At 41.3% G+C, this 25,003-nt stretch overlaps 2 protein-coding genes across 2 annotated transcripts; one reads left to right on the top strand and one right to left on the bottom strand.

Annotated features, from left to right (window-relative positions):
- On the bottom strand, positions 1 to 24,420 carry dhtkd1 (dehydrogenase E1 and transketolase domain containing 1). The gene is made up of 17 exons (XM_085462251.1): positions 23,936 to 24,420; positions 23,520 to 23,672; positions 16,029 to 16,240; positions 15,748 to 15,942; positions 15,319 to 15,588; positions 12,907 to 13,078; positions 10,864 to 11,062; positions 8,592 to 8,904; positions 8,418 to 8,502; positions 8,173 to 8,312; positions 7,945 to 8,095; positions 7,736 to 7,842; positions 5,812 to 5,976; positions 5,148 to 5,230; positions 4,821 to 4,987; positions 889 to 974; positions 1 to 800 (listed from the first exon to the last, which is right to left on the bottom strand). The coding sequence occupies exons 1-17, from the start codon at positions 24,105 to 24,107 to the stop codon at positions 699 to 701; spliced, it is 2,772 nt and encodes a 923-aa protein (XP_085318377.1). The 5' UTR covers positions 24,108 to 24,420; the 3' UTR covers positions 1 to 698.
- On the top strand, positions 18,561 to 20,356 carry LOC146704836 (uncharacterized). Its single transcript, XM_085465083.1, has 3 exons — positions 18,561 to 19,144; positions 19,269 to 19,551; positions 19,685 to 20,356. Exons 1-3 carry the CDS (start codon positions 18,813 to 18,815, stop codon positions 20,354 to 20,356), a joined length of 1,287 nt encoding a protein of 428 aa, XP_085321209.1. The 5' UTR covers positions 18,561 to 18,812.
- Positions 24,421 to 25,003: the final 583 nt, after the last annotated feature.

The raw sequence follows: 25,003 nt of genomic DNA on the forward strand, positions 1-25,003 counted from the left end.
TTACATGAAAACAGATTTATTTTAAAATATACTCTTTAATGCCAATATTCTGATTTGAAGCTTCAGTTTGGTAAAATGGTTAAAACAATTAACTTTAGTTCATATTTGTAAGATAAGAAATGAAACTGGTCTGATAAACATTCAACAGTTTCAATGGTAACTTCCTCCTGGTGATCACGACAGACTTTCAAATCTTCAAGTGTAATGCTAGTTTAGCACTCACATTCTTACATGTTTCAAGGTTAATGCACAAATACACTCCCACTACTTTATGATGTAAACAGTAACTCATGCAGCCTGTGTGCACGAGACAAATAAGCAGTTCCGATTCCTGAAACATGGAATCTGTAGATTTCCCCCTGACAGGCGTCCATCACAGTCACCTTGTAAATGCCGTCTGTAAGGCTTCGTGCCTCCATCCTTAAATACAGGCATGCTGAATGACAGGAGGGAACAGAAGTAGGCTTTTCATTAAAAACAAACACTTAAGAACTACAAGAGAACAAATAAAATCATTAACACTATCCTCTTTCACACATTTCTCTGATTTGATCTTCATTACTGAACAATTTGTTTAAAAACAGCCCATCCACGCCACGTAAGGGTCCCGCGTATCTGTAGTGCAGCAGATGCAGCATGTAGTGTTGTACCGATGCCTGCAAACTTGATATGTTTTGGTTTGCAGCCTTGTTTAAGTCTTAGGAGAAAGTAGCAGTGAGGATGGCCTCTTGCTGCTGATGATGAAGGGTCCCGATGCCGACAGCAGGGGCGGGCAGAGCGGGCCGGCTCACTAACCGGAGCTGACAAGGACAGAGGAGGAAGTCAATTCGAGTAATATAATTCACTGAGGTTCACAGTGTAGACAGAATTGTTTCAAACTGTGCTCACCTTGCAGGCCAGCTGCTTCTCAAACCTGGGAGCTACAAAAGACCAGGGCCCCATGTTCTGAGGCTCCTCCTGGCTCCAAATGAACTCTGCAAGAGGATTTTAAAAATGTGATTATAACCTACAGTGATACAGGATTTATGTAGGTTAGCACTTTGGTTGAAGTTCCTCTCTTGCAGTTCAGTGAAATTTCAGCTCAGTGTGAAACCAGTTTGCTATAGAGTATTTGGTGAGAACGATAGTACAGCAAACTGAAGTGAAACCTGAGCTTTGTTTCTCATCCACACACACAAAAATGACCATTCAGAACAACTGCCAATCTAAATTATGTCTCTCCGTTTTAATTAAAAAAAACCCCACAAACATACATGTAAAAAAATAAATAAATAAACATGTAGTCATTCGCTAAAGAAAATGTGCCATCTTTCATTTCTAACAGGATTGAATGAAATGTCACGTGGTCTTTATCGGGTCTTGAAATTATTTAAATATAACTTTGGCTGAGTGGTAGTAATAATTTGATTTCTTTTCTTTTCCAGTCTTTTTTGTTGTAGATCTGTTGCTCTGCTTGGGATCGTTGTCTTGTTGCTCGACCCAATTTCAGTCAAACTTTAGCCGTCACACAAAAGGCCTCACATTTGACTCTAGGATACTTTGGTATACAGAGAAGTTCACGGTTGACTCGATGACCTTAAACTACCCAGCTGCTGTGGCTGCAAAACAAAACCAAATCATCACTCCTTCACCACCGTGCTCGACACTTGGTATGACATGTGTGTGCTCATATCTAATTGCGATGCTGTGCATTAAGGTCACACATTTCCTTATCTGTCTCATCTGTCTAAAGGACACTGTCGCTAAAGTCTGGTGGTTTGCTCAGACGCAGCTTTGCAAACGTGCCATGTTTTTTTTGTTTCTGGTTTTTCGAGAGAAGACACTTTCTCCTGGTCACACACCAAATAAGCCATATTTCTTAAATCTTTTTTTCTACTGTCATGAAGTTTAGTATGTTAAATGTTAAATGTTGAGGCCTGCAGAATCTGACATGTAGCTCTTGGTTTTTTGCAGTTTCTTTGAGCATTGCACAGTCTGACCTCAGGGTAAATTTGTTGGGATGTCCACCCCTAGAAAGACCGGTTACCGTCTTGAATGTCGCTCACTTGTAAATAATAATAGTGAAAAACATTAGATGTAGAATGATAGGCTTCAAATTGTTTGGAAATGGTCTTTAACCCTTCCTGGATTGATGGGCAGCAGCAATTCTTTCTTTAAGGTCACTGCTGATGTCATTCTTCCTTGCCGTTGTTTTAACACACACCTGAACCAGCAAACTCACAGAACTCCTGCTTTTATGGGCACGATGCATTTGATTGTCAGCTATCAGCTCTTGGCTACTACTTATAGTTTAACTCCTCTCTGGAGGGGAGAGGGAGGGGAAACAGGAGGACAAAGGAGGGGGGAACAACTAAGCTGTAGTGCCTCTTCACCTCACTGTACAATACCTTGTGCAATACTTTTTGTAAATAGTCAACAGTGCAATAGACTCAATACTTGAAATGTGCAATTCACTTGTATTTTTATTTTTTATTCCTATTTATTCTATTTATCCCCTTCATATATTTTATTTATATTGTCTCTGTATTTATATATATGTGTGTGTGTGTGTGTGTGTGTGTGTGTGTGTGTGTGTGTGTGTGTGTGTGTGTGTGTGTGTGTGTGTGTGTGTGTGTGTGTGTGTATGTATATATATATATAATATTCTGTAACTCTGTAACTTCTGTCGGTGCTGTGCTTTTTTGGAAATCGAATTTCCCAGAGGAACCCACCCGAGGGATTAATAAAGTTCTATCTAATCTAATCTAATACTCACAATTCTTGTAGAAGAAGGGTATAGTTAGTTTAAGGGCACGGCACACAGACATAACGTGCCATGTGTCATAATTTGAGCAGTTTGGTCAAAAAGCTCCTCGTCATATACCTCAGTTACCATCTGAAGACCATTATCTGAATCATCAATTTTTCTTTTAAAAAAACAGAACAAATATTTCTGACTGTCCTTTGCTGTATTACTGTTAAATAATAATCAGGATCTTTGTAAGACCAGAACCTATGATTTATACCCCAAAATGTGAAGATATTTTCAGCCCCGTGTTTGAAGTCTTCTTATCCTCACAAGCTGCATTTAGCTTTAAAACAAAAGCTGTCTGTGCCTAAAAAGTAAAAAGAGGAACCTAAAAAAAGTATGCAAATCACTCACCGCTTTGAAGGTTCAAAGGCTGTGAGCACAGGGTAATAACAACATTGCTCAGAAAAGCAATTCAAGATTTTGATCTACTCTGAGTCCTCAGCTAAACTTTGCCAGTTGAACACACACGTAGTATTTGTACTGCTGTTTACATAAATGCATTCTTGTGAAACTAAACAAGTAAGGATGGTGTGAATAAGCAAAAAAAGACAATGTTGGCAAGGAAATTTTCTCGTGTATGGAAAGCATGTCCATCATGCCTTGAATGACGCTCACAGGGACAGTAAAGGATAAAGTGAGAGAAACCTGTGAGACAACAGCTGTGCAGTAGGTAAGAGTTTGTCAGATACTTGATGATCTGGCATTTCAACTAAACGGTCGAATGTCGTTTCTGCTTTCAGCTGGATCACATTTAAATTACTCTGACTCAGACTTCAGCAGTGCGCTTTTGTAACCCTCTTCTGTCTGGCAAAAAGTCATCCTTCTAAAGTTTTTGACAGATTGCTAAATTGTATCCGTTTTCTTGATTTTATGACAGGTGGTCTGTTAAATGTAATAATAATTTTAAAAAAAACCAAACCAAAAAAAAAAAAAAACCCAGTAGTTTGTTAAATAGATTTTATAGACCAACCCTTAAAGGTTAACCCCAACACTAACGTTTATAACTTATACAGAAGACACTTCATATGAGGTATGACCTCTCCTGGATGTGATGCAAGCCGTCACCTGTCTGGATCGGAATTACTCTCCATTCCTGAATGAGTGCAGCTGACAGCTGGCTATGCAATGGTCACTGGTTGTAGCTGCCTCTGATGAACGCATCCACCCAGGCATGTTCAGCAAGAAACACGTCAGGACTAAAGGAAAAGGCCAAGGAAGTGTCTGAGTACTCTCCTGATCCAGAAAGGCCTGCACTATTCTGGCGGTGTGGGAACCGGCACCGTCCCACTCAAGCAGCCACCACAGGCCTGGCACGATTACTCATCTCTGTTCCATGAGATTTCCACCAAGCTCAATCAGATGAGAGACTTTCTCTGATGGACATGCGAGGCTGCAGCAGCAGCAGCTCAGAACATCGGTCAGCCACATGGTGGCACTGATGAAAAAAACCGTTCATACACCATTTTTGTGTATACTGAAACCTCTGGATTGCAAATGTAGTAAATTGAACATATTCTGAGTTTTTTTCTACAAATAATCTGACTGAAACCAATCAACTACAACCAATATCTACTCACAGAACACGTTTGGATTTTCTAAAAGATTGATTTAAAATAATTTACAGAGAAATGGATTTCAAGCAGAGACTGGAAAAAGATTTCACGACAGAAAACTTGTGATTCTTATTCTGACTCATTAATAAAGTACCGTTGTAATTAAGTGGAAAAAAAGATATTTAGATTTGAGAACTTAAGTGTTTGTAATGTTTAAATGTATTATTGTACTGCTCTGAAAGGACAAACACCACCCGCACACCCTAACACTAAAACAAAACATTTTTAAACAACACAAACTAAAATGAAACAAACAAATCTACTCTGAAAAACGAAACAAAACTCATAAACTGATCTGATTAAACTTCAACTACGACTCAAAGCAAACTACTAGTGCACCTTCATCTATAAAGCCGGTGTGTAGCCGGTGTAGGCATGTAGGTGGGAAAACAGAGATTAGTGAGCGGTCACGCTACCTTTGGCTTTGGGGTATTTTTTGAGCTCCTGCTGCAGGGCATCCAGAGGGAACGGACACAGCTCCTCCACGCGGATGAGCGCTGTGTTCTGGTTGGCTGCTGATGTCTCCCTCTGTTTCAGCAGAGCATAGTAGTGCTTCCCAGAGCACAGCACCACCTTCTGGACACTGTGTGGAAAGAAAAAACACTGGATTGGGCTCAGGGTTTGGGCTACTTACATATGTGTTTTTATGGTTCTTTCAAAAATCTGAGCTCCTGCAGTTTCATTTAAACACACAGAAACAATCACACACCCACACTGCAGATTTAATATAACGTCTTCTCTACCTTTCTGCTGACACAGAAGTATCACCCAGCACTGGCCTAAAAGACGTTCCTGGTGCCATCTCAGTCAGACTGGACACGGCCCCCTGGGAAAACAGAATATGTCCTTCAAGCATCGAGATGGAAGCATCTCTGAGGAGCTGGATGTGTCAAATCTGTCCTAGAGACCGATTGGTGACTTCCTGGCAACCACTGGTCGCTAGGGAAAAAAAAAAATTATATTCCTGAACTGGTTGGCAAGTGGTTACTGGAGGCTGCTGGCTGTTGCTAGGTAAAATTGATTGCAAAGAGGGTGCTGCACAAAAACCCTCCTTGCGATTGCTTTGGTAGTTTCATGGAAGACTGCGAAGACTTAGCAAGTACTCGCCGAGCAGTAGTGAAACTCTGCTGCAGCCAACACCATTCAAAAGGTCCAGCTTTTACTTTGAAAAGTGCACACAGAGTTTTGGTTTTGGGTGTTTTTTGGTGCAGCACCATATACCTGTTTGTGACCAACTTCATTTTGCATCTTGGTGTGATTGGAGCTTTAATAGTCGATTTCACTGCAACGGCCAGCAACCTTCAAATACCACCCGCAAAAACAGTCACAGAAATTTTCGCATTTTTCCCTAGCGACCGCTGTTTTCGAGGCATTTAAGCCCGGCTGAGCGCGGCCTAAAGTACTCACGGAAAATCTCAGCAGAGTCTTGGGTCCCACAACAACGAGAGGTTTGCGGAAGTTTCGAACCATCTGCCTCCGAAGCAGATGGAAGTACTGAGCGGAGGTGGTGGGGTTGACCACTGACATGTTCACAGTATCGCCGTCCACACCCTCCTCCTTACTGTCGCACATCTGCGAGACAAAAAGAGGAAAAGTTAGCATTCATTTATATTTCAGGTAATGTGTAACTAAACATTAGCTTGAGTAGCTTCCACTCTTGTAAAGCTCTAACATGAATATGAATGATTTTTTTTTATACCTCACCTACCAAAGATGACACAAAGTAAGTGTTAAGTATGCAAAATTTCAATTTGGTGTTCAATAAATTGCGCCTATTATCGAGGAAATGATTTTAGAAGCAGCCTCAATCCGATGCAATTTGTCTGCTGATTGCTTGCAGCCCATTAAGAAACATTATCGGTGATGATTTGCCATTGATCAAATCTGTACATAATGTGCTCCTGACTACACAGCCTTCCTCTGCACCGAAGAAACCATCTGTAACTTCACACAACAAGCTTTTCATTTAGATCCTACGGGCTATATTAATGTTTAAAATCTCACTTATAGAACCTTTAATTCTCATTACGTGGTTACCATTGTGTCTATTTAAATTATGATATTATTCACGTATAAAGCTCTCTGCGTGACACTGCATTTGTTATTACAGTTCAACTCTACAAAGGCATGAGTGAAAAGATAATCTGTTTCCTGGCAGAGGTAAAAGATTAAACCTCCATGGAAACTATTCAGGTGTTTTTTTAATGTGTTGTCAAGCAACTGATGAATCTGCAGGATCTGAAATGATAGTCATGTCGTGACTGTTTCAGAACCAAAAGAGAGAAGTGGGATGTCTTTCTCCCATGTCTTTGACTTTAGCAGAGTTTAAGATTTTTTTATTACTGCAAAAGTTGTGTAATGGTTAGAGAATACTATGTGGTGAAATCTTTGCCCTATATCCGACTAACTTTGCTTTTCTCTGCAGCTGTTCGTTTGATTCATTTCAAACTTGGTGGGGTAAGTACAGTGCTGAAAACAAATAGTTATTACACAAAGATACCTGAACAACTACACACTACACTGAAGCACTTCTACCATTTTGGTAGTCACAAAAAAACTGTAACCCACAATCTGCTCATTACACACACACACACACACACACACACACACACACACACACACACACACACACACACGATATTATTATTGCCCTCGTTTCAAATCATCTTGCTTGCCCGTATACGACACATTTAAGGGATGTTTAAACTGTAGCTTTAACAAAATGGTTTCATAATCTATGTGAACAGGCTCTGCACTAGTATGATACACTGACAGAGCACTTGTTTATCACAGTATAACACAAAGTCTGTTAAGCTTCAGGGATATCACTGTGCTGTTATGAATCATAAACCATTCTGAATCCATTTCAGCTGCTTTGGTGCAAACTGAAGTGATAACACTGTCCTCTCTTCATCCCTCCGGAGTGATGGCTACAGGCAAAATGGATTCATGATAGTTTATGCTGACTTTGTTTTTACTGTTAGGATCAAGTGTTTCTTTAATTTTGTTGGTGCAGTGCATAAGGAATTGGTTGCACATCGGTGTTATTCCTGATAGGAATTGTCAGGAAAAACGTGTTCTGTGTGTAGACAAATGAAAGAGTGGTTGGAATAATGTAATGAAGAGCACAGACATTCAGCCTGAATAAAAGGCTTCACCTGGGCCCTCATATGGCTAGTCCATCAAATCTGAGCTTAAGTAGCTTTAAGACTGTCATGTCTTTCTGTAATATTAAGTAGCAGGTTAAATAAACAATAGTGAAATTAAGTGATTGACACTGATATGACACGATTGCAGATTAGAAATACCGACACAGTCCTGACTCACTGACCTGGAGGAAGCGCTCCATACGGCAGGAGGAGTGTTCAGGTCCAGCGCCATCGTATCCATGAGGCAGCAGGATCACCATCCCACACTGCAGCAGCCACTTGGCTTCACCTGGAAACACGACAGTTTCACCTCTGATGAAATAATCTTTCTTTTTTTCTTTTTTTTTGACCAAGTTTATTAGAAAATGCGGCAGAGGGGTGAGAAGCTCACCTCCCGAGATGAAGGTGTCAAAGACAATCTGCGCTCCGTTAAAGAAATCTCCAAACTGAGCCTCCCAGATGGGCAGAAGCTTCGGCTGCGCGATGCTCATGCCGTATTCAAATCCGAGCACGGCCTCTTCAGACAGCGGGCTGTTACACACCTAAACACAAGACACCACAATTTGTTGTGTTTTTCATGTTGACACTGATGGTTTTATCTGCTTTGCGAGGGCATTACCTCCAGGAAACCTGTCTGCTCGGGGCTGATGTGATTCAGAGGGATGTACATGTCGTTAGTGTCCTGGCACACAACCATGGCATGCCGCTGACTGAATGTACCTCTTCCAACGTCCTGTCCACTGATACGTATATTAAAACCTGCAGTGACAATAGCTCGAGTTTAAAGGAAACCCCAGGAATTCCCAAACTGGAAATGAGTCATTTTTACTCACTGCTAAAAACACCAGACAAAACGTGACAAACCTTGGCAGAGGAGAGAGCCGAAAGCGAGGGCCTCTGCTGTCGACCAGTCTAGTTTGGTTCCCTCTTCCAGTTTCTGCAGCCGGGCCTGAGTTTACAAAAGCAAAATAATTTAACTGCTGTGATGTTTGGACAAGGCAACGCGGCAGAAAGATTAGAAGCAAAAGATCCCGGTACCTGTACGTGGGTTTTTCCGAGGTGGCTGTGCAGCTGGATTTGCTCAGGGATATCCACAGATTTCACTCCCACAAACTGCAGCAGAGGAATGGGGACACCAGTGTCCCAGGTGGTGACTCTAGCCTGGGGTTCAACAAGATCCCCCCAGCGGCCCTGCAGGTTGGTGGGTGGAGGGCTGTACAGGGTCATGTTGGACAGCTTGTCGTTGAGCATGCTGTAGTATTTGGTTTTGATCTCGTCACGCTCAACTTCTGTCATCAGACCCTCTGAAATCAGCTGGTCTGAGTAGGCGTCTGGGATGCTCTTTCGAGACCTGCAAGGAGCAACAGGAGATGATCTGATTATTACCCTGTATTCTTTTAAATCAGACGCCCGAGATGGGACCGGGTGCAGACTCGAGCTTTAATTCAAGGGGTTCGACAAAAGCATTGCATTAACTGTTTGGGTATTACAGCCACCTTCAGATGCTCAAAACGAACTGGGCAGTTGACTAAGATGTTTATTTGTCCAGGTTAGGCCTGTTTATTAGTTCATAACAAAGTAAATAAATAAAAATCTGAAAGTGATTCAAAGTATACAAATTGCATTTGTAAATTTTTCACTTGACTTATTATGATGTTAAAGGAGGTTCAAGGAGATGCTGATGTAAGTGAATTATTATTATCATTACGGGCTGGAAAATTCAAATAAACCAATGAGAGAGATCGCAAAAACCTTTGGAGTGATCAAATCAAAATCCTGGTTTGTTCTTAACAAGAATGGCTATGCTGGCCAGCTCAGAAACACTAAAAGCTCTGAAGACAACTAAAGTGGATGGAGACATAATTCTTTCCTTGGTTAAGAAGCAGCCCTCTGCAGCACAGAGCCGAGTCAAGAACACTCACACGGAGGTAGGCGTATAATTGTCAAGGTCTAGCCTTGATGAATGTAATTACAGAGGGTTTACAACAAGGTGAAAAAACACTCGTTACAAACACAACAAGGCCTGATTAGACTTTGCCAGAAAACATCTAAAAGAAGATCGCACTGATGGGAAAAAAAAAACTTTTTTTGGACCTTTGAGTGATGGGAAGAGGAAATTATGAAGGAGGAGGGACAGATACAGAGATGATGTAATGGTATGGGGATGTATGATCGCCAGCGAACAGGACCGTTTCTGTGTATTAAGTAGCAGGATGAATTATGTATTGTACACAGCTGTACTGTCTGCTTTAACCACATGCTGCAAAACTGATGAGACAGAACTCCACAGTGCAAATAGATAATAACACAAAGAATACTGCAAAAGAAAGCAAGAGCTTCTCAAGACAAAGAAATGGGATATGCTTAAAAAGCCAAGTCGGTCACCTGATCTCAGCACAAACCGCATGTTTTCCAGTTACTGAAGACAAAACTGAAGGCAGAGACCCACAAACAACAGCAACTGAAGGCAGCTGCAGTGAAGGCCTGGCTGAGCATCTCAGTGACGGAAACACATCACCTCATGCCCAAGGATTTTAATCCCAGTAGTTCAATATGATGTTTATTTGTCCAATTAACTGTGAGCTTCTCAAAATTGGGACTTGTCTATTATAATGCAATTCCTAAACTGTTAAACCCCTTGAATTAAATCACATATCGACCGATTTAAAATGTATTGAGGTGGTGTACAGAGGCAAAATTAAAACAAAATGCATAAAAGAACTGACCCAAGAACTGCATCTTTAAAAAAACAAAACAAACCTAGCACCTTTTTTTCACTCCCCATGTGATTAAACAACACTCTTGCATTCACTTTAATCTCTCTCTGGCAGTTAATGATTTCTCCTCTTTGTTGTTCTTCATCCATCTTCTCTTCCCCCTCATCCTCCTAACCAGTCACAGTGTATTGCTTCCCACTCCCTGGTCATGCTGGAGGTCGCTTCCTATTAAGAGAGTTCTTTCTCGCCACGGTCGCCAATTGCTTGCTTTTAGAGGCTCGGCTAATTGTTGCAGTTCTCTCTTTAATGTTGCAGGGTCTTTAACATCCAAAGCAACATACTAAAATGACTGTTGTTGTGAGTTTTTATAGTTTCAAAGCACTGTAGTGGTTTAATAGTTGAAACACTACAATTCAAGTTATGCTTGCCTTTCACACAGAAATAAAAATTCCACAATTACCCAAATACACCATTAAACATCAGCCATTGCTACACGAGTAGACCCATCATGTAAATGCATCAGTGCACCTACAAGAATAATTCAAATCAAACTATCAAATCAAATCAAAGTAAAAGCGATAGCTTTAACTAACCGGATGATCTTGTACATTGCCGGATTGGTGAAAAAAGGCTCGTCCAGCTCATTGTGGCCCCACTGACGGTAACAGATCAGGTCCAGGATGACATCTTTCCTGAAGTGCCGCTGGTAGTCGACAGCCAGGCGAGCGGCTCGCAGCACCTCCTCGGCATCATCTCCGTTTACATGGATCACGGCAGAGTTCACCATCTTACCTGTAGAAGAAATCGCCCATTACACACATGATGAAGGTACCACTTTACAAAGTAAAACTGCACTAACCCTGGCTAATTTAAAAGACCTCTCAGATATCCTATTTCACCGTGTGTATCATATTAGACGCATACATGAAAATAATCCATATTCGAAACCCTCATGAAACTGTTTGACTTAGGCCTCAGGCTGCATGCTACACTCATTTTTAGCCCCATTACTTTGGATTTTTGCATAGAAACAAATGAAGCATCGTGTAATGTGAAGTGTTTTTTTAAACATTACTTTTTGGGCATTTTTGCCTTTATTGGATAGCGGAGCAGTGAAGACAGGCAGGTAGTTGCAAAGAGAGCAGAGGGCAGCAAAAGGCCACAGGTCACTCTCAAATACGGGCTGCTGAATTCTGTGGCCATGTGGTCACCCACTCGCCCACTGAGCTAAAGCAGCACCCCACTGATTCTTTTTCCTTCTCACCATTCATCTTATATGAAAACGTCAGGAGAAAAAAGGCTTTACTGGAAAGATTGCCTGACTAAAGCCTGCTATTTGATTAAGTTGAAACACAGTAGACACAATGTCAGGTCACAGGACATTTTGACATTCGCTGTACTAGGGCTGGGCGATATGACCCAAAATTCATATCTCGATATTTTTTAGCTGGATGGCGATATAAGATATATATCTCGATTTTTTTTTTAAAGCCATAAGTTAAGAACAAAAAGAGAGTTCTTAGTCACACTGTGTCCCAGATGTCACACGGGCACTTTTATTTACATACAGCGTAGATGTACATGAAGAAATTACTCAAAAATAAATTATCAGCATTTATTAAATAATCATGGTCCATAAATAAAAGAAAACAATGTTGTTTTTGTGCATAACAAAAAGCTCACAATTGTGCAGTCAAAATGTAAACTAATAGACGCTGAGCATAATAACAAAGAGACAGATTTCACAGCTGCACCACGTCTCTGAACAGGTGCCATTTGTGGTCCTTATACACACACAGTACGTATCACTCCACGAGGCTCCTCTTCGGTAGCCGTAATCCTCCGACAATCCATCAAGCGGTGCAGCTCCGTAGCTTAGCAAAGTCATATTAAAACATTTTTTGACAGATTGCCGAGCGCTGTGTACCACATAAAATCGGTTCGCGGTCAGTAAGCACAACCAGAATTCATACATAAGGCGCACTGTCGATTTTTGAGAAAATGAAAGGATTTTAGGCCGTGCAGCTCCTCCTGGCTGCATGTCGTTAGCGCGGTTAGCTCGCTAGCACGTTGACGCCGTCCAGCCCCACGCACGGGGCGATCCGCGGTAACTCGCTAACGGAGATTTTCCGCTTTCATCTTGTCATTGCCTGCAGGTGAAGCTATGGGGGAGGGGGAGTTGTGTTCAGTGAAGGAGAGGCGAGGCCGAGTAACGTTGCATAGAGACAAAAGTGGACGAAAGAGAGGCAAACCTGCTGCTCCACAAGTATAATTATAACGTAACATAGACTATATCGATATAAACGATATTGTCACATCTTATATCTCGTATGAAAATATATCGATATTTTTAAAAAACTCGATATATCGCCCAGCCCTACGCTGTACCTCTAATTGACACTGGTCTTGGAAACACTGGGTTTAAATACTTTAGAATGAGCTCCAAAAACTTTGAAGCTGTGACATTTTAAAAGTTTATATTTAGTTAATCTGCAACTCTCCTCACACGCTTTTTATCTCATGTCCGCCTATTCTCAAAGTCTTTTTTTATACACACAAAGCGCTTTCAAATAAATGACTTGCTAATAACGTATTCTCTCTGTACACGGGAATACTGATGAGAAGCTTTCACTGACCAACATCACTGCAGTACAAAGACGATCGTCCTCTTTCCGACGGGGTGGTGTAGCCCACTTGGTTATTCACGATGAGGTGGATGCTCCCACCCACTCTGTAGTGAGGAAGATTTGAAAGGGTCAGAGTTTCAGGAACGATGCCTTGACCAGTGAACGAGCCGTCGCCGTGAATCTGTGAAGAAGGAAGAAAGAAGAAGTTATCTCATCGTACAAACGAACATCATCTAACAAATCCTGCTTTTTTTATACTGACCTGATTAGCTATGATTCTTTGGTGTGGTGTGTGTAGTCAACATGCAGAAAGTACAATTATAAAGTTTTAAAATATGTCATATTTGACCTCTGACCTCTCCTTCAAGGTCAACATAATGATCTGAAGGTCAAATTGATAGCAATGCTATACAGAGCTATTTAAAACTATTATTCTTACCACCAGTGTTTGTGTTGACAATAGAGCTGGGCGATATGAGATTTTTTCATATCACGATATGTTTTTTTCATTTCAGGCGATAACGATATCTATCACGATATAAGCCAAATAACTATATTTGTAAGATTTAAATGTGCTGTTGCTCACAAGTAAAATGTGAAATAATCAGCAGCTTGTTTTTATTTAAATATTTATTTCCCATAATAAGTTCAACAGGGTAGATGTACTTAAGGAATATGAGACTTTTTCAGATAGATAAAGGCAAATATTGCAAACTACACAAAAGGCAGCCGCTAAAGCGTTTAAGTTTCAAAATAGAACAAACAAAACAGACTAAATTGTCAATTCCACTTAGAAACAAAATATTAATTCTAAAAATAAATCTTAGTTTGTTTTACAGAAGAACAGACAAAACTGACTAACTTTTGTCAATATCAAATAAACTGAGAACTAAAAGGAAATTCTCAATCTCTCCTTGTTGTATAGCTTAGCTTTTCAAACAGTTTTAACAGTTACTTTAGTCTGACAAAAGCCGAATGACGAATCAGCGCTTCCAGTCAGAGACTGAGGCTACGTCCACACGTACACGGGTATTTTTGAAAACGGAGATTTTCCGTTTTCGTTTTAAAAAGAATCCCGTCCACACAAAGGCAGAAATGAAGGAAAACGCTGCTATGAACATGCCAAAGCAGCAGGTGGCGCTAGATTCCTAACCGTGCAGAAATGTTGGCCAATCAGAAGTCTAGAAGCCTCGGTGGGAAAAAGTAAACAAAGCTGGGGCATAGAAGCAGAACCGAGTCGTATGTGTGGAGGGACAGTAACTGTGTGTATATGTAAGCATTTAAACACTGCAGAGAGTAGAATTAACAGTATTGTAGAAATTCATTTCACCGAAACAATAACGTGGCGCACAGTGTGACGCATGCACCAGTTTATTGTATTTCCAGACTTGCTTTCGGCACAATTTACAGTGCACGCTACTCTGTTTTTTGTCAGACTTGAAATAGCCGAAATACCTTCACACTACGGAGCTTCTATGGCTCTTCCGTTCGACAATCTCTCCGGTATTGGAACCATCATCTGTTTACTCTTCGGTCACGCTCGGTTGATTTTTCTAGTCGGCACACTCATTTCCTCCATTACGCGCTGGCTCCATTACCCGCTGGCTCCATTACCCGCTGGCTCCATTACCCGCTGGCTGCCTCCCAAACAAACACACGTGCGGCTTGGCACTTGTGCTGTAGTAACAAGTCACGCGACGTGACGCTGCGGCTGTGATTGGTTCGGCTCTGCGCTACTTAGTTTGGATTGGCTGTTCTTTTTATTTTTTATTTTTTATTTTATTTTAAGAGGACAAGAGCGGCGAGGTCTATCGCGATAGCTTAATTTCTCTATCGAGTAAAAGTTATATCGCGATACATATTATTATCGTTCTATCGCCCAGCTCTAGTTGACAACATATAGGCATTTATGGAAAGGGGATATGGGGATTCTAAATATTGCATTATAGTTATAGCAACCAAATATCATGTCCCATTTGACCTCTGACCTCCCTTTTACATTTCACATCTGTCTTTCTTTCAAGGTGACCCCAAAAAGCACTTTACCTTCAAAGAAAATGTTTTGAAGAGGAAGAGAATGAGCTTCCTGGTTGGTTAGTTAGTATAACATTATATAATAAGCACAAGTTAAAGTTGTGATGTCTGTAAGTCACAATATTAACATGAGGTAGAGCGAATAAATGTAAAATTGTCAAATTAAAAGTAATAATTGTTCTTCATTAATTCATTAAAGCATACAGTGATTTCTTAAGCATTTTGGAAGGGAGAGGGAATCTTTTTCAGCACACAGAAGTAAAACACTTTTTTATTTGTTCCAATAGAGCTATTTGTGTTCGTTTATGAAATTCCACACTAACAGACTCATCACTTTTTCTAGCAAGTTCTAAAATATGTCCTCATGCGTGCGTGCAGCTGTGATACCTGCAGACAGATGACTTGGTCCCCAGGTTGGGCGTCGTCTTCGGGCGAGTAGTCCCCTTCTTTCCGGAGCTGCTGCCTGGCTCTGGTTTTGCCCTGAGCCACGGGGTTGATGGCCTCAAGGTGAGATGGGTTGGGCAGCATGGTGACATGAAGGGGGTGTTTGGCTCTGAAATCTAACTCCACCGAAGAGGTGAGGTGGGAGAGGACGTCACCGATGGCCGGCGAGGTGTCGGGGAACTCGCTGAGGCCGCACATCTTACGGAACATAAGCTGGAGAGAAAAATGAGGGAAGCACAGCGTTATCCGAGACCGTCTCGCTTTTGTTTGTCGTGGCGAACAAAAGCTGTTCAGTGATGTTAAAGAAAATAAAAGATAATCTTGAATACCGTGACTAAAATGCAGTATACGGGTCAGATTAAATATCCAAACCTCAGGTGGGAACTTGAGCAGGCCTGTCAGGAGGTTGAGTCGGCCTCGGTGAGGCATGCCGATCACAATGTCAGTGACTCCACTGTGGGCAGACCGGTGGAAGAGCTCAAAGAAAAACCCCATCATGCTCTCTGCTCCCTCTCCTCCATAACGCTTCACAGTAGCAAACTTGGTGGCCAGAAAGTGGTCGAATTCCTGCAGGTCGAAAGAGGAATATTATGAAGTGGATGTCATTGAGATCACGTGCTACAATTCTTTTTTATTACTCTTCTGAAACCTGCCTGCGACTCTAGCATGATCTTGGCCAGCTGCCTTCTCTCCTCTGGAGAGAAATTCTCTCTCTTAAGCTCCTCGAAGCGGTCAGCGAACCACTCCCTCTCATCCAGACTGCTCAGCTGGCCGGGCTCCACTGACAGGTGGCCACAGTAGGCTTCTTCCAGGTAGGCCTGAACCTCTTCCACAGAAGCCTGCGCTTTCCCAAAGTGCCGCAAACCTGCAGAATCACATGTAACGAGTAAAGCAAGCAACACCTACCTGTGAATTGTAAGGGTGGGGGAGGGTCACAGAACAAAAACAGCCCTAATATGTATTTTTTTAGTGTTCTGTATTCACAGATGAATAAACACTGTATATTTCACAAATGATATGAAGCTAGATAACATGCTAGAAAGCAATGAGAACTAGGGCTGGGCTATATCATACCGTTCACTGGTGTAATTTTGGGCAACGATAGGAAAATGAAATATCGCGATAGAATATCGGTAAAACGCGCATGCGCAGTGCCTATATTTACATACGCACATGATGGCGACGCAGAATGAGGAGAGCGAAAGTGGATTCTTGAATGACACAGATGAACCAGAATTGGTTTGTAAAAATGCTGCAACTTCAGTGGTGTGGCACTGGTTTAGCTTTCGTCCGTCAGATACACAACAAAGCACTATTTTTGGTACAGCATGCTAGCAGGCCGTCGTTATTACCGTGTTGTTTGGAAACACTTAAAATCAATCCTTTGATTTTTCTGAAAATCGACAGTGCCCCTTATAATCCCGTGTGCCTTATGTATGAATTCTGGTTGTGTTTACTGACCTCCAAACGATTTTATGTCGTACACGGCGCTCGAAAATCTGTCCAATGTTTTAGTACGACTTTGCTAAACTACGAAGCCGCACCGCTTGATGGATTGTAGGAGCATTAGGGCTATCGTGGGCCTCGCGGAGTGATACGTACTGTGCTTCAACATAATATACACACACAATAGGTAATAACCTCTTTTTAAGTTTTGTGGATATTATACATGGTTATGCTGAGGACATGTCGGCCAATTTCCACTGGAAATGCCGTTTGGTTAAACTGTCAGCAAGGAATTTGCATTTGCACTGTTACATTTTTATATAACTTTAATGCACATAAAAAACAGCTGCTTGTTTAAGTGAAAATACATTGATGGGGTTTTTTGCACTAATAAAGTTGTGGAGTTGTAAAGCATTTTGTCTAGTGTCAATTATATCGTCAGTTATATCGTTATCGCAAATTTTCAAATGTATATTGTGATAAATATTTTTGGTCATATCGCCCTGCTCTAATGAGAACAAACTACATTTTAATAATAAAACTTGCATACTTTAAAATTTTACAGGGTTTTTTTCCAGGACTTTAACATGCAATCATTTTACTCTGACTTTACACTTTTAAACCAAGAATCGAAATTCTCAAATGTTGCATAAAATGTAAATAAAACAGAATGCACCTGTTTACAAATCGAATCCTAAGACTTAACGAGGTAACGACAAGCTGCTGTTACCGTGAATTACTGCGACTAGTCTGATCCATTGACACGCATCACTAGCACATAAGAACATGGGTGATGATTGAATGCAGTGGGTCACATGGTCACGTTCCCTCCCTGTAGGCCTGTGATCAGATGGGGTCTGTCCAGTCCAGCGCTTGTTGTTGTAACCAGTTCAGATCTAGACCTTTCAGCATGTGGCTCTAATAATATGGTTATCCTGGATGAAGAGGACGGTCCTTCAAGTAAGCAACACAAGACAGTTAAGGAAGCTGAATGTGTAAGTAAAAGTGGAACTATGTCTGCTGTAATGGTTTCCTTTAGGGATTTGATTTTTTAACGGTTATATACACTCACACGCCGCTTTAACAGGTACAGCCAAGGTTTTTATCGTTAACGAAAACTAACGAAATAACGAAAACTAGAAGTGAAAAAACATTTTCGTTAACGGAAATAAAAATAAAAACAAAAAAAGGAAAACTAACTAAAACTGTAATGAGTGTTCACAAAACTAAAAATTAACTGAATTTATAGCAAAAATGTGTTTAGTTTTCATTGATGTGTGCGTGTCATACAATAGTCAAGGGTGAAAATGAAGTTTAGTTTCCAGATTTTTTGCTTGCTGTCTCATTATGCCAGCAGGTGGCCAGTACGTTAGTCGAGTCGTCTGTGTTGCTGCTCCATCCACGCGCAGAATCATGTCAGGAAAAGTCGGGAGAAAGCGCCAGAGTCCAATAGAGATTGAAAATGTGACGTCGCTCAGGGGTAAAACCGCAAAGAATTCTGGGAACTCGTGGCAAGAGGTACTAGCGCACGCAGGCTTTCAATTGAAATCAGTTATACAGCGATAAAAAGAAACACAAAAAATGGCAAGAAGCTGTTGTATTACAGTTTTTCTCAAATGTTAAAACACAAAAGCCAATCCTGTAACCCAAATGACCAGTAGTCTAAACACATTTACTAAATGTAGCCACCATATTCCAGTACCATAAACACATGTCACATGAAGACAAAACACAAAACACAACCCTCTGTACTCATAAATCTAAACACATTTTTCCTTGCTAAAACACATGTTGCAAAACAACTCTGCTCATATTCTCAAATGAAAGCCCATGTGATGCAAAATGCTTGCCACAGTCACCAATCTTTGAACACAGGGAACACACCTGGCGTCAGTCACTACACACAACGACTCAAAATTGAAGACACCTGTTGCTAATGATGTGACCCCACCTATAAAAGCATAGTTTGGTGAAGATGCCAAACAATCACAATGGATGAAGGCATTCGAGCGTGCGGAAGGAGAAGAGCTGCAGGCCAAAGAGGAAGAGGGGTTGAGATCAGAGGAGGAAGAGGTGAAGGCCTAAGAAGAAGAGGAGTTCGGAGTAGAGGAGGAAGAGAAGGAGGCCAACAAGAGAGAGGAGAAGGTCCAGGTGGGAGAAGAAGACAACCTCGCACCATCATAACAGATGATATGCGAGCAACAGTAATTGATCATGTCATTGTCCATGGCATGACAATGGCTGAAGCGGGACGAAGAGTACATCCAAACCTGAGTAGGTTCACCGTGGCCACCATTATCAAGGCATTTAGACAACACAACAGGTGTAGTACGCTATTGCTTTCTTTGTCACACTACAGTTTTACAGGCCTGTGAAAGTGGTCTGTTACTTTACATGTAGTTTTACATATAAATCAGTCAATTGACAACACATGTTTCTTTCTTTAGAGCTGAAAGAATGCCACATAGAGGTGGGAGGGTTGCCATATTCACAGCGGCACAAGAAACCCTCATTGCAGATATGGTCCGTGAGAACAACTGCATTAGACTCCGAGAGATCAGAGACAAAGTCATTGCAGATAATGTAAACTTTGAGAACATTGATGCTGTCAGCGTGTCCACAATAGACCGAGTTCTCAGGCGCCAACAGATGAGGATGAAACAGGTCTACAGGGTTCCCTTTGAGCGCAACTCTGCGCGACACATAGAACAACGTTACGAGTATGTGCAAGTACGTATACATCCATGTCCACAGTACAGTTAGTGGACATACTGTGTTGCTTAGTGGCCTACATTACTTCTGGACAATACTGTGCTACCTGATTGACCGTTCTGAACACCTGTACGCTTTTCCATGTTCACAGAGGATAATGCAGTTGGACGCGATGGCCAGACCCCATGAGTACCTCTTCCTGGATGAGGCTGGCTTCAACCTCCAGAAACGAAGGCGAAGAGGCCGTAACATCATTGGCCAAAGAGCCATCACTGAGGTTCCTGGCCAACGGGGGGGGGGTAATATTACTCTTTGTGCAGCTATGGGTACGGAGGGGCTTGTCCACCGGCATGCTGTCCTTGGGTCTTACAACACCCAACGTCTCCTCACCTTCCTAGAGGAGCTAAAAGACATCCTCCTGGACCGTCAACAACACCATCCTAGGCTAGCACATCACATGTATGTGATCATTTGGGACAACGCCCGCTTCCACAAAACACACCAAATCAGAGAGTGGTTCACCACCAACAGTGACCACTTTTTAAACGTCTGTCTGCCACCCTTCTCCCCTTTCCTGAACCCTATAGAGGAGTTCTTCTCATCATGGAGATGGAAGGTGTATGACAGACAGCCATACACAAGAGAGAACCTCGTACGGGCAATGGAGCTGGCCTGTGCTGACATCCCAGTGGAGGCCTTCCAGGGATGGATTCGCCATTCCAGGGCGTTTTTCCCGCGGTGCCTAGCAAGGGACAATATAGCCTGTGATGTGGATGAGGTGATGTGGCCCAATGCAGCTCGGCGACATGATGCCGCACAGTGACTGTGTGTAATACTGTAAAAAGACCGTGTAGACAATAAAAAAGACTTCACACCCTGATCATTTTTCCGAGAGTACTGTTGTGTGCGATAGATTCTGTTTTTGCATTGAGTTGTGTTACAGTAGTGTACGTACATGCAGGATGTTTTTATAGATTTATAGTCTTCATGTGAAACTCACAAATCTAAATGCCTAATCCTCTGCAGGGTTCTATGACGATCCGTTACTGTACAGTTTATAAAAATATGCATTGGCAGTTATGAACCAAAGAACCTTCTCACAAATTGAGCATTGTGTTTTCAATTGTTTTGCTGTAGTGTGTAATGCTGTGTATAGTGTTTACAGTTTTGACAGCTTCGAGCTGCTCTCTTGGTGTGGGAGTTTGAGTTTTGCAGTGGGAAGGTGTGGTTGTGTTTATGTAGCTTTAGAGAAGGGTGTTGTGTTTGGACATTGGGGGACCTGGTGGTAACGTTTGTGACATGTGTTTTAGCATTTGAGAAAAACTGTATTAACTGCAATAGCCGGTCGCATGACAGCCACGGGAAGCCGACGGGTAAAGAGATCGGTTGTTATCGGATTATGTCGTTGAAGAGAAATTGTTCGAGCCATGTTTCCGAAGTAACAAAGAGGCGACTGGATTGCAGCCATTCAAAGACCAAATATAACGTCCCAGAACAATCCAGCTCACAGGTTAGTCTGCTCCAAGCATTCCCACAAAGGTCAGTCTGCTGTTGTAGTTAATGCGTCATTTTTCTTAACATAATTGGTGATATAGGTTACAAGCAAGTCTGGCGCTGAACAGAAATTGTCGCGCTATGCTCCTTTGTTTATTGTGCATAAATAGTGAATTGTCCTGACACAATATTGTGTTTCGCTTCTGTTATTATGGTACACTGACAAAAACATATACTTTTATTCACAGGATAAAACAGTTGTTTTGTATCACTAATTGTCCAGTACGATTACAGCATACAGTATTATTGTCACTGCTACATTTCTGTGATGCGTATCAGAAATTATTTCTACTACTAATTAATTACCATTGAGCTCAAAGGTCCTATTAATAAACGGTTAACGAATGTGTATTTATGAAGACGATTTGTGAGACTGGTAAACTTATATGTACGATGGTCTTTACTTTCTACACGGTGCATTTCAAAGTCCTGTACCCATCCGTCGGTAAACTGTACCTGGGCTTGTTGCAGTGACCTGAAGTTACTAAACTTCACGAGTGTATGCACTCACTCCAAGAACCGTATAATTATAAATATGAGCGTGGTGAAAGTTGGGCAGCACGCTAACGTATTTTGTCCCTCTGTGTACTTGTAAGGGTCTGACCCTTTCACTGGTTTGATTTTTTTCCTCGTATCTTTTCTTTGACTTTTCATTAAGTCTGTCTTTGTACGGACCGGCATTGTTCTCCTTCGTTTTGTACATACCTTTTTGGGGGGCAAAGAAAAAGCAAGAATTTATTGGAACCGAAGAATGAACGTTTTGCGGTGCTGCAAATGCTTGCATTTGATGCAGGTACTTGGATTGTTTTGCCACGAGTTACCGGCATGCAATGCGCGAAAGTCACGTGGTCTGTCAATCTCTATTTGGGATTACTTTGAATATGACTGTGTTTTGAATAAAGCAAGTGTCTTGTAGTGGAAAGAGACAAATTATGAGGGACATTTCTAAAGGGAAAAAATCCCACAAACCTTAAAGTGCACTTGAAAAGCTCACACAAGAAGGCTAACCTAGCTTACCTTGAGAAGGTAAGGGAGCACACTCAACCCTCATCCCCAGAAAACAGAAGCTAACCCCAGGCAAGGCAGCGTGATGCATCCCGAGACAACAGGACTGGGGTATCTACATAACTGTTTGAGTAAATTGCCTTCAAAAAGTTTATCAATTCACTTGAACCAAAATTACGAACACCCAGTGCTGCGAGAGTTAATAGTCTCATTGGGGCCAAGATATACATTTTATAGTTGCCTGGTATCAATGGTTGTTCATCTGCCTTCATTTATTTATTTAAAGAACCCATAGGTGGGAATGTGGGTTAGCCCTGCGACAGACAGGCGACCTGTGCAGGGTATGGTAGCTGGAATAGCAACATACCCAAGGATAAGCAGAAGAGAATGACTGATATGATGAAACTGGGATTTTGTTACACTTAATTATTGAAAACACAACTAAAACTATAACTGAAACTAATCAAAACTAAACTGAAACTAAGGATTTTCAAAAAAATAAAAAACTAAACTAGCAAACAATTGGTAAAAACTAATTAAAACTGATATAAAATTGAAAATCTGAAGTCAAAACTAAATAAAAAATAAAAACTAATGAAAATTGCAAAACTATTAAAACCCTGGGTACAGCTGCTTGTTAATGAAAATATTTAACAGGCCAGTGACATCACAGCAAGATGACCAGCTCAGGTGTAAACAGCCTGGAATAAAGAGCCATCCTGCCTTGCCCAAGTATTAGTGCTGACCACGTCCTTTTATGAGCGCCATGTAGACGTCTTCTGATGGCTCGTTGTGACTGGACAGCACACCATGTCAAAGTTAAAAAAACAAAACAAAAAACGTTTTGTGTTCAATGGATCAAATTTTGCTTCTTTACATAAGCCTGTAGAGAACTTTTAATTTTTAACCTCATAATTAGGCGTAATAATGGTGCAGTAACAGATGCAACCACTCAAATTTTGCATAACAAAACATAAAAACAACTTTATGTGCATGAACCTTAAAGAGTTCATGCTTTAGCATTAAGTCATGGATAAAATGGTGTGTGTCGTTTTGTTTTCTCCCCTACAGCCATTTTTGGACTCCTCACTTTCAGAGACAACTGATGATCAACCAGGTGTTGCGCAAGAATGGCACATGCTAACAAGTAAGTACAAGTTGTGTTGAACACAGAGTCCTCAGTTAAACATCAAAACTGGAGTGCAGCAAATACTGGGATGGGCAGGATTTCATAATGAAAGGCAAACGCCATATAAGTTTAACACTTTTTAAACAGCAAAAAGTAGAGAGTTGGACGTGATTAACACTTAAAAACTCAGAGTGAAATGACATTGTGGGTGTTATTTTTTCCCCCTCATAGTTTAAAAAAGGTAAACAAGTGTGAGTATGCTAACTTCAGGTGCATGCTTTCTGCAGGATTCCTTTACCTGAGGTGTTGAGTTGTCCACTCATGGTGCCAGTCAGCATGCTAATCTCCGGGACACTGTCAACAACAGGCTTTTGGGGTAGCAAAGGGTTAATTTTAGCAGCCTTGTGTCCGTGAGCTCTGTATGCCTCCACCAGTCTAGCTAGAGCATGATCTGAACACAAGAGAAGAGAACAACGCATGACAGCGAGCTCACATTAAATAAATGACGCGTTCACTGCACAGCAGTTAACAGCTACAACAGCTTCCAGAGTCAACGATAGGCCACCTAAACAGAATATCATTCAAACTCGTATAAAAATACCGCGGAATAAAATAACCCCACAAACAAGTGTTAATGCAACTGTCTTTGCGGAGCCTCTATGTTAAACGACGGTAACTTAAGGGGACCGTACTGCAATTTAACTCCATACTGACCTTGATTTAGTGCAGCCACCCGCTCGCTCTGCCACTTCTGGTCCCGCTCGGTGCTCTTGGGTCGGTACCCGTAAACACCTCTCTCGGTGTGATAACTGCAGCCGACAACCTGCCGAGCGACGCTCTGCGGCAGTCTGCTCAGCGAGCTTTTCAGCAAAATCAAGGCCGACATGTTTCCAGGTCTTTAGTCTCGCATGAGATAGCGGCACACATCTGAGAACAGGCTACAGGACGGCAGCCATACTGCCCGGAGGAGGGACACGTTAATGGGAGGAGATGTCGCATCGGCAGGCGATTGGCTGAAGCTTATCTGGTCGATATTTAAGTCGAGTAAATGGTATTTAATTTTACTTAAACACAAGGTTTGAATCTGTAGGGCACGAGGTTACATTTTTACATTTCGGGCCAGCGCTATGTTGTCTTTAAGATGGCTAAAAATCTCAGAAGCAAGTGAAGTAGCGCAACAGGTGTCCAAGCGACGACGATGTGCTGAGTTCAGGGACTTCTTAAAACATCGTAATTACCACTGGAGAGCAAGATTATTATAATTAACTGAAACTGAACTTAAAATTTATAAAAGCATGCATTTAAGGCATGAAAAACACTTTGAAATAACTAAAAAGAAAGAAAGAAAATAGGTGTGGGGAAAAAAATCAACAAAAACGTTTTATTTTTTTTTAAATACATTTTTTTTTTTTTTTTCGCTTTTGCGGGAAAAATACTTACAAAACGACTTAAAACAAAATATAGAAGACTTGCTGGGTTTTTTCAGTCGAATTTGTCACCACACCACGTGAAAAAAAGTTGTTTCATATATTTACAGACTGGAAAGTCTATAATGTTCTAACTCAGAAAAAATAAAAAGTGCATTTTTAAATCGCTGTTCTAACCTTCTTAAATATCCCATGACAAATATTTAACCATAAAATTATTTAAAAACACCAACACTAAAACTAAAAATATTAACTGGTAAAATCAAACTGTTGCTACATTTTATTTTTTTAAATATGCTGAGGCTGTTCTGAGGTCAAATGAATGAAAATGGTGGTTTTGGGGAATTGGGGGATT

This window comes from Copadichromis virginalis, linkage group LG7, assembly GCF_057382275.1.
Source record: "Copadichromis virginalis isolate Kocher_CV1m ecotype Utaka linkage group LG7, C_Virginalis_male_GT1.1, whole genome shotgun sequence".
NCBI classification, from domain to species: Eukaryota; Metazoa; Chordata; class Actinopteri; order Cichliformes; family Cichlidae; genus Copadichromis; species Copadichromis virginalis.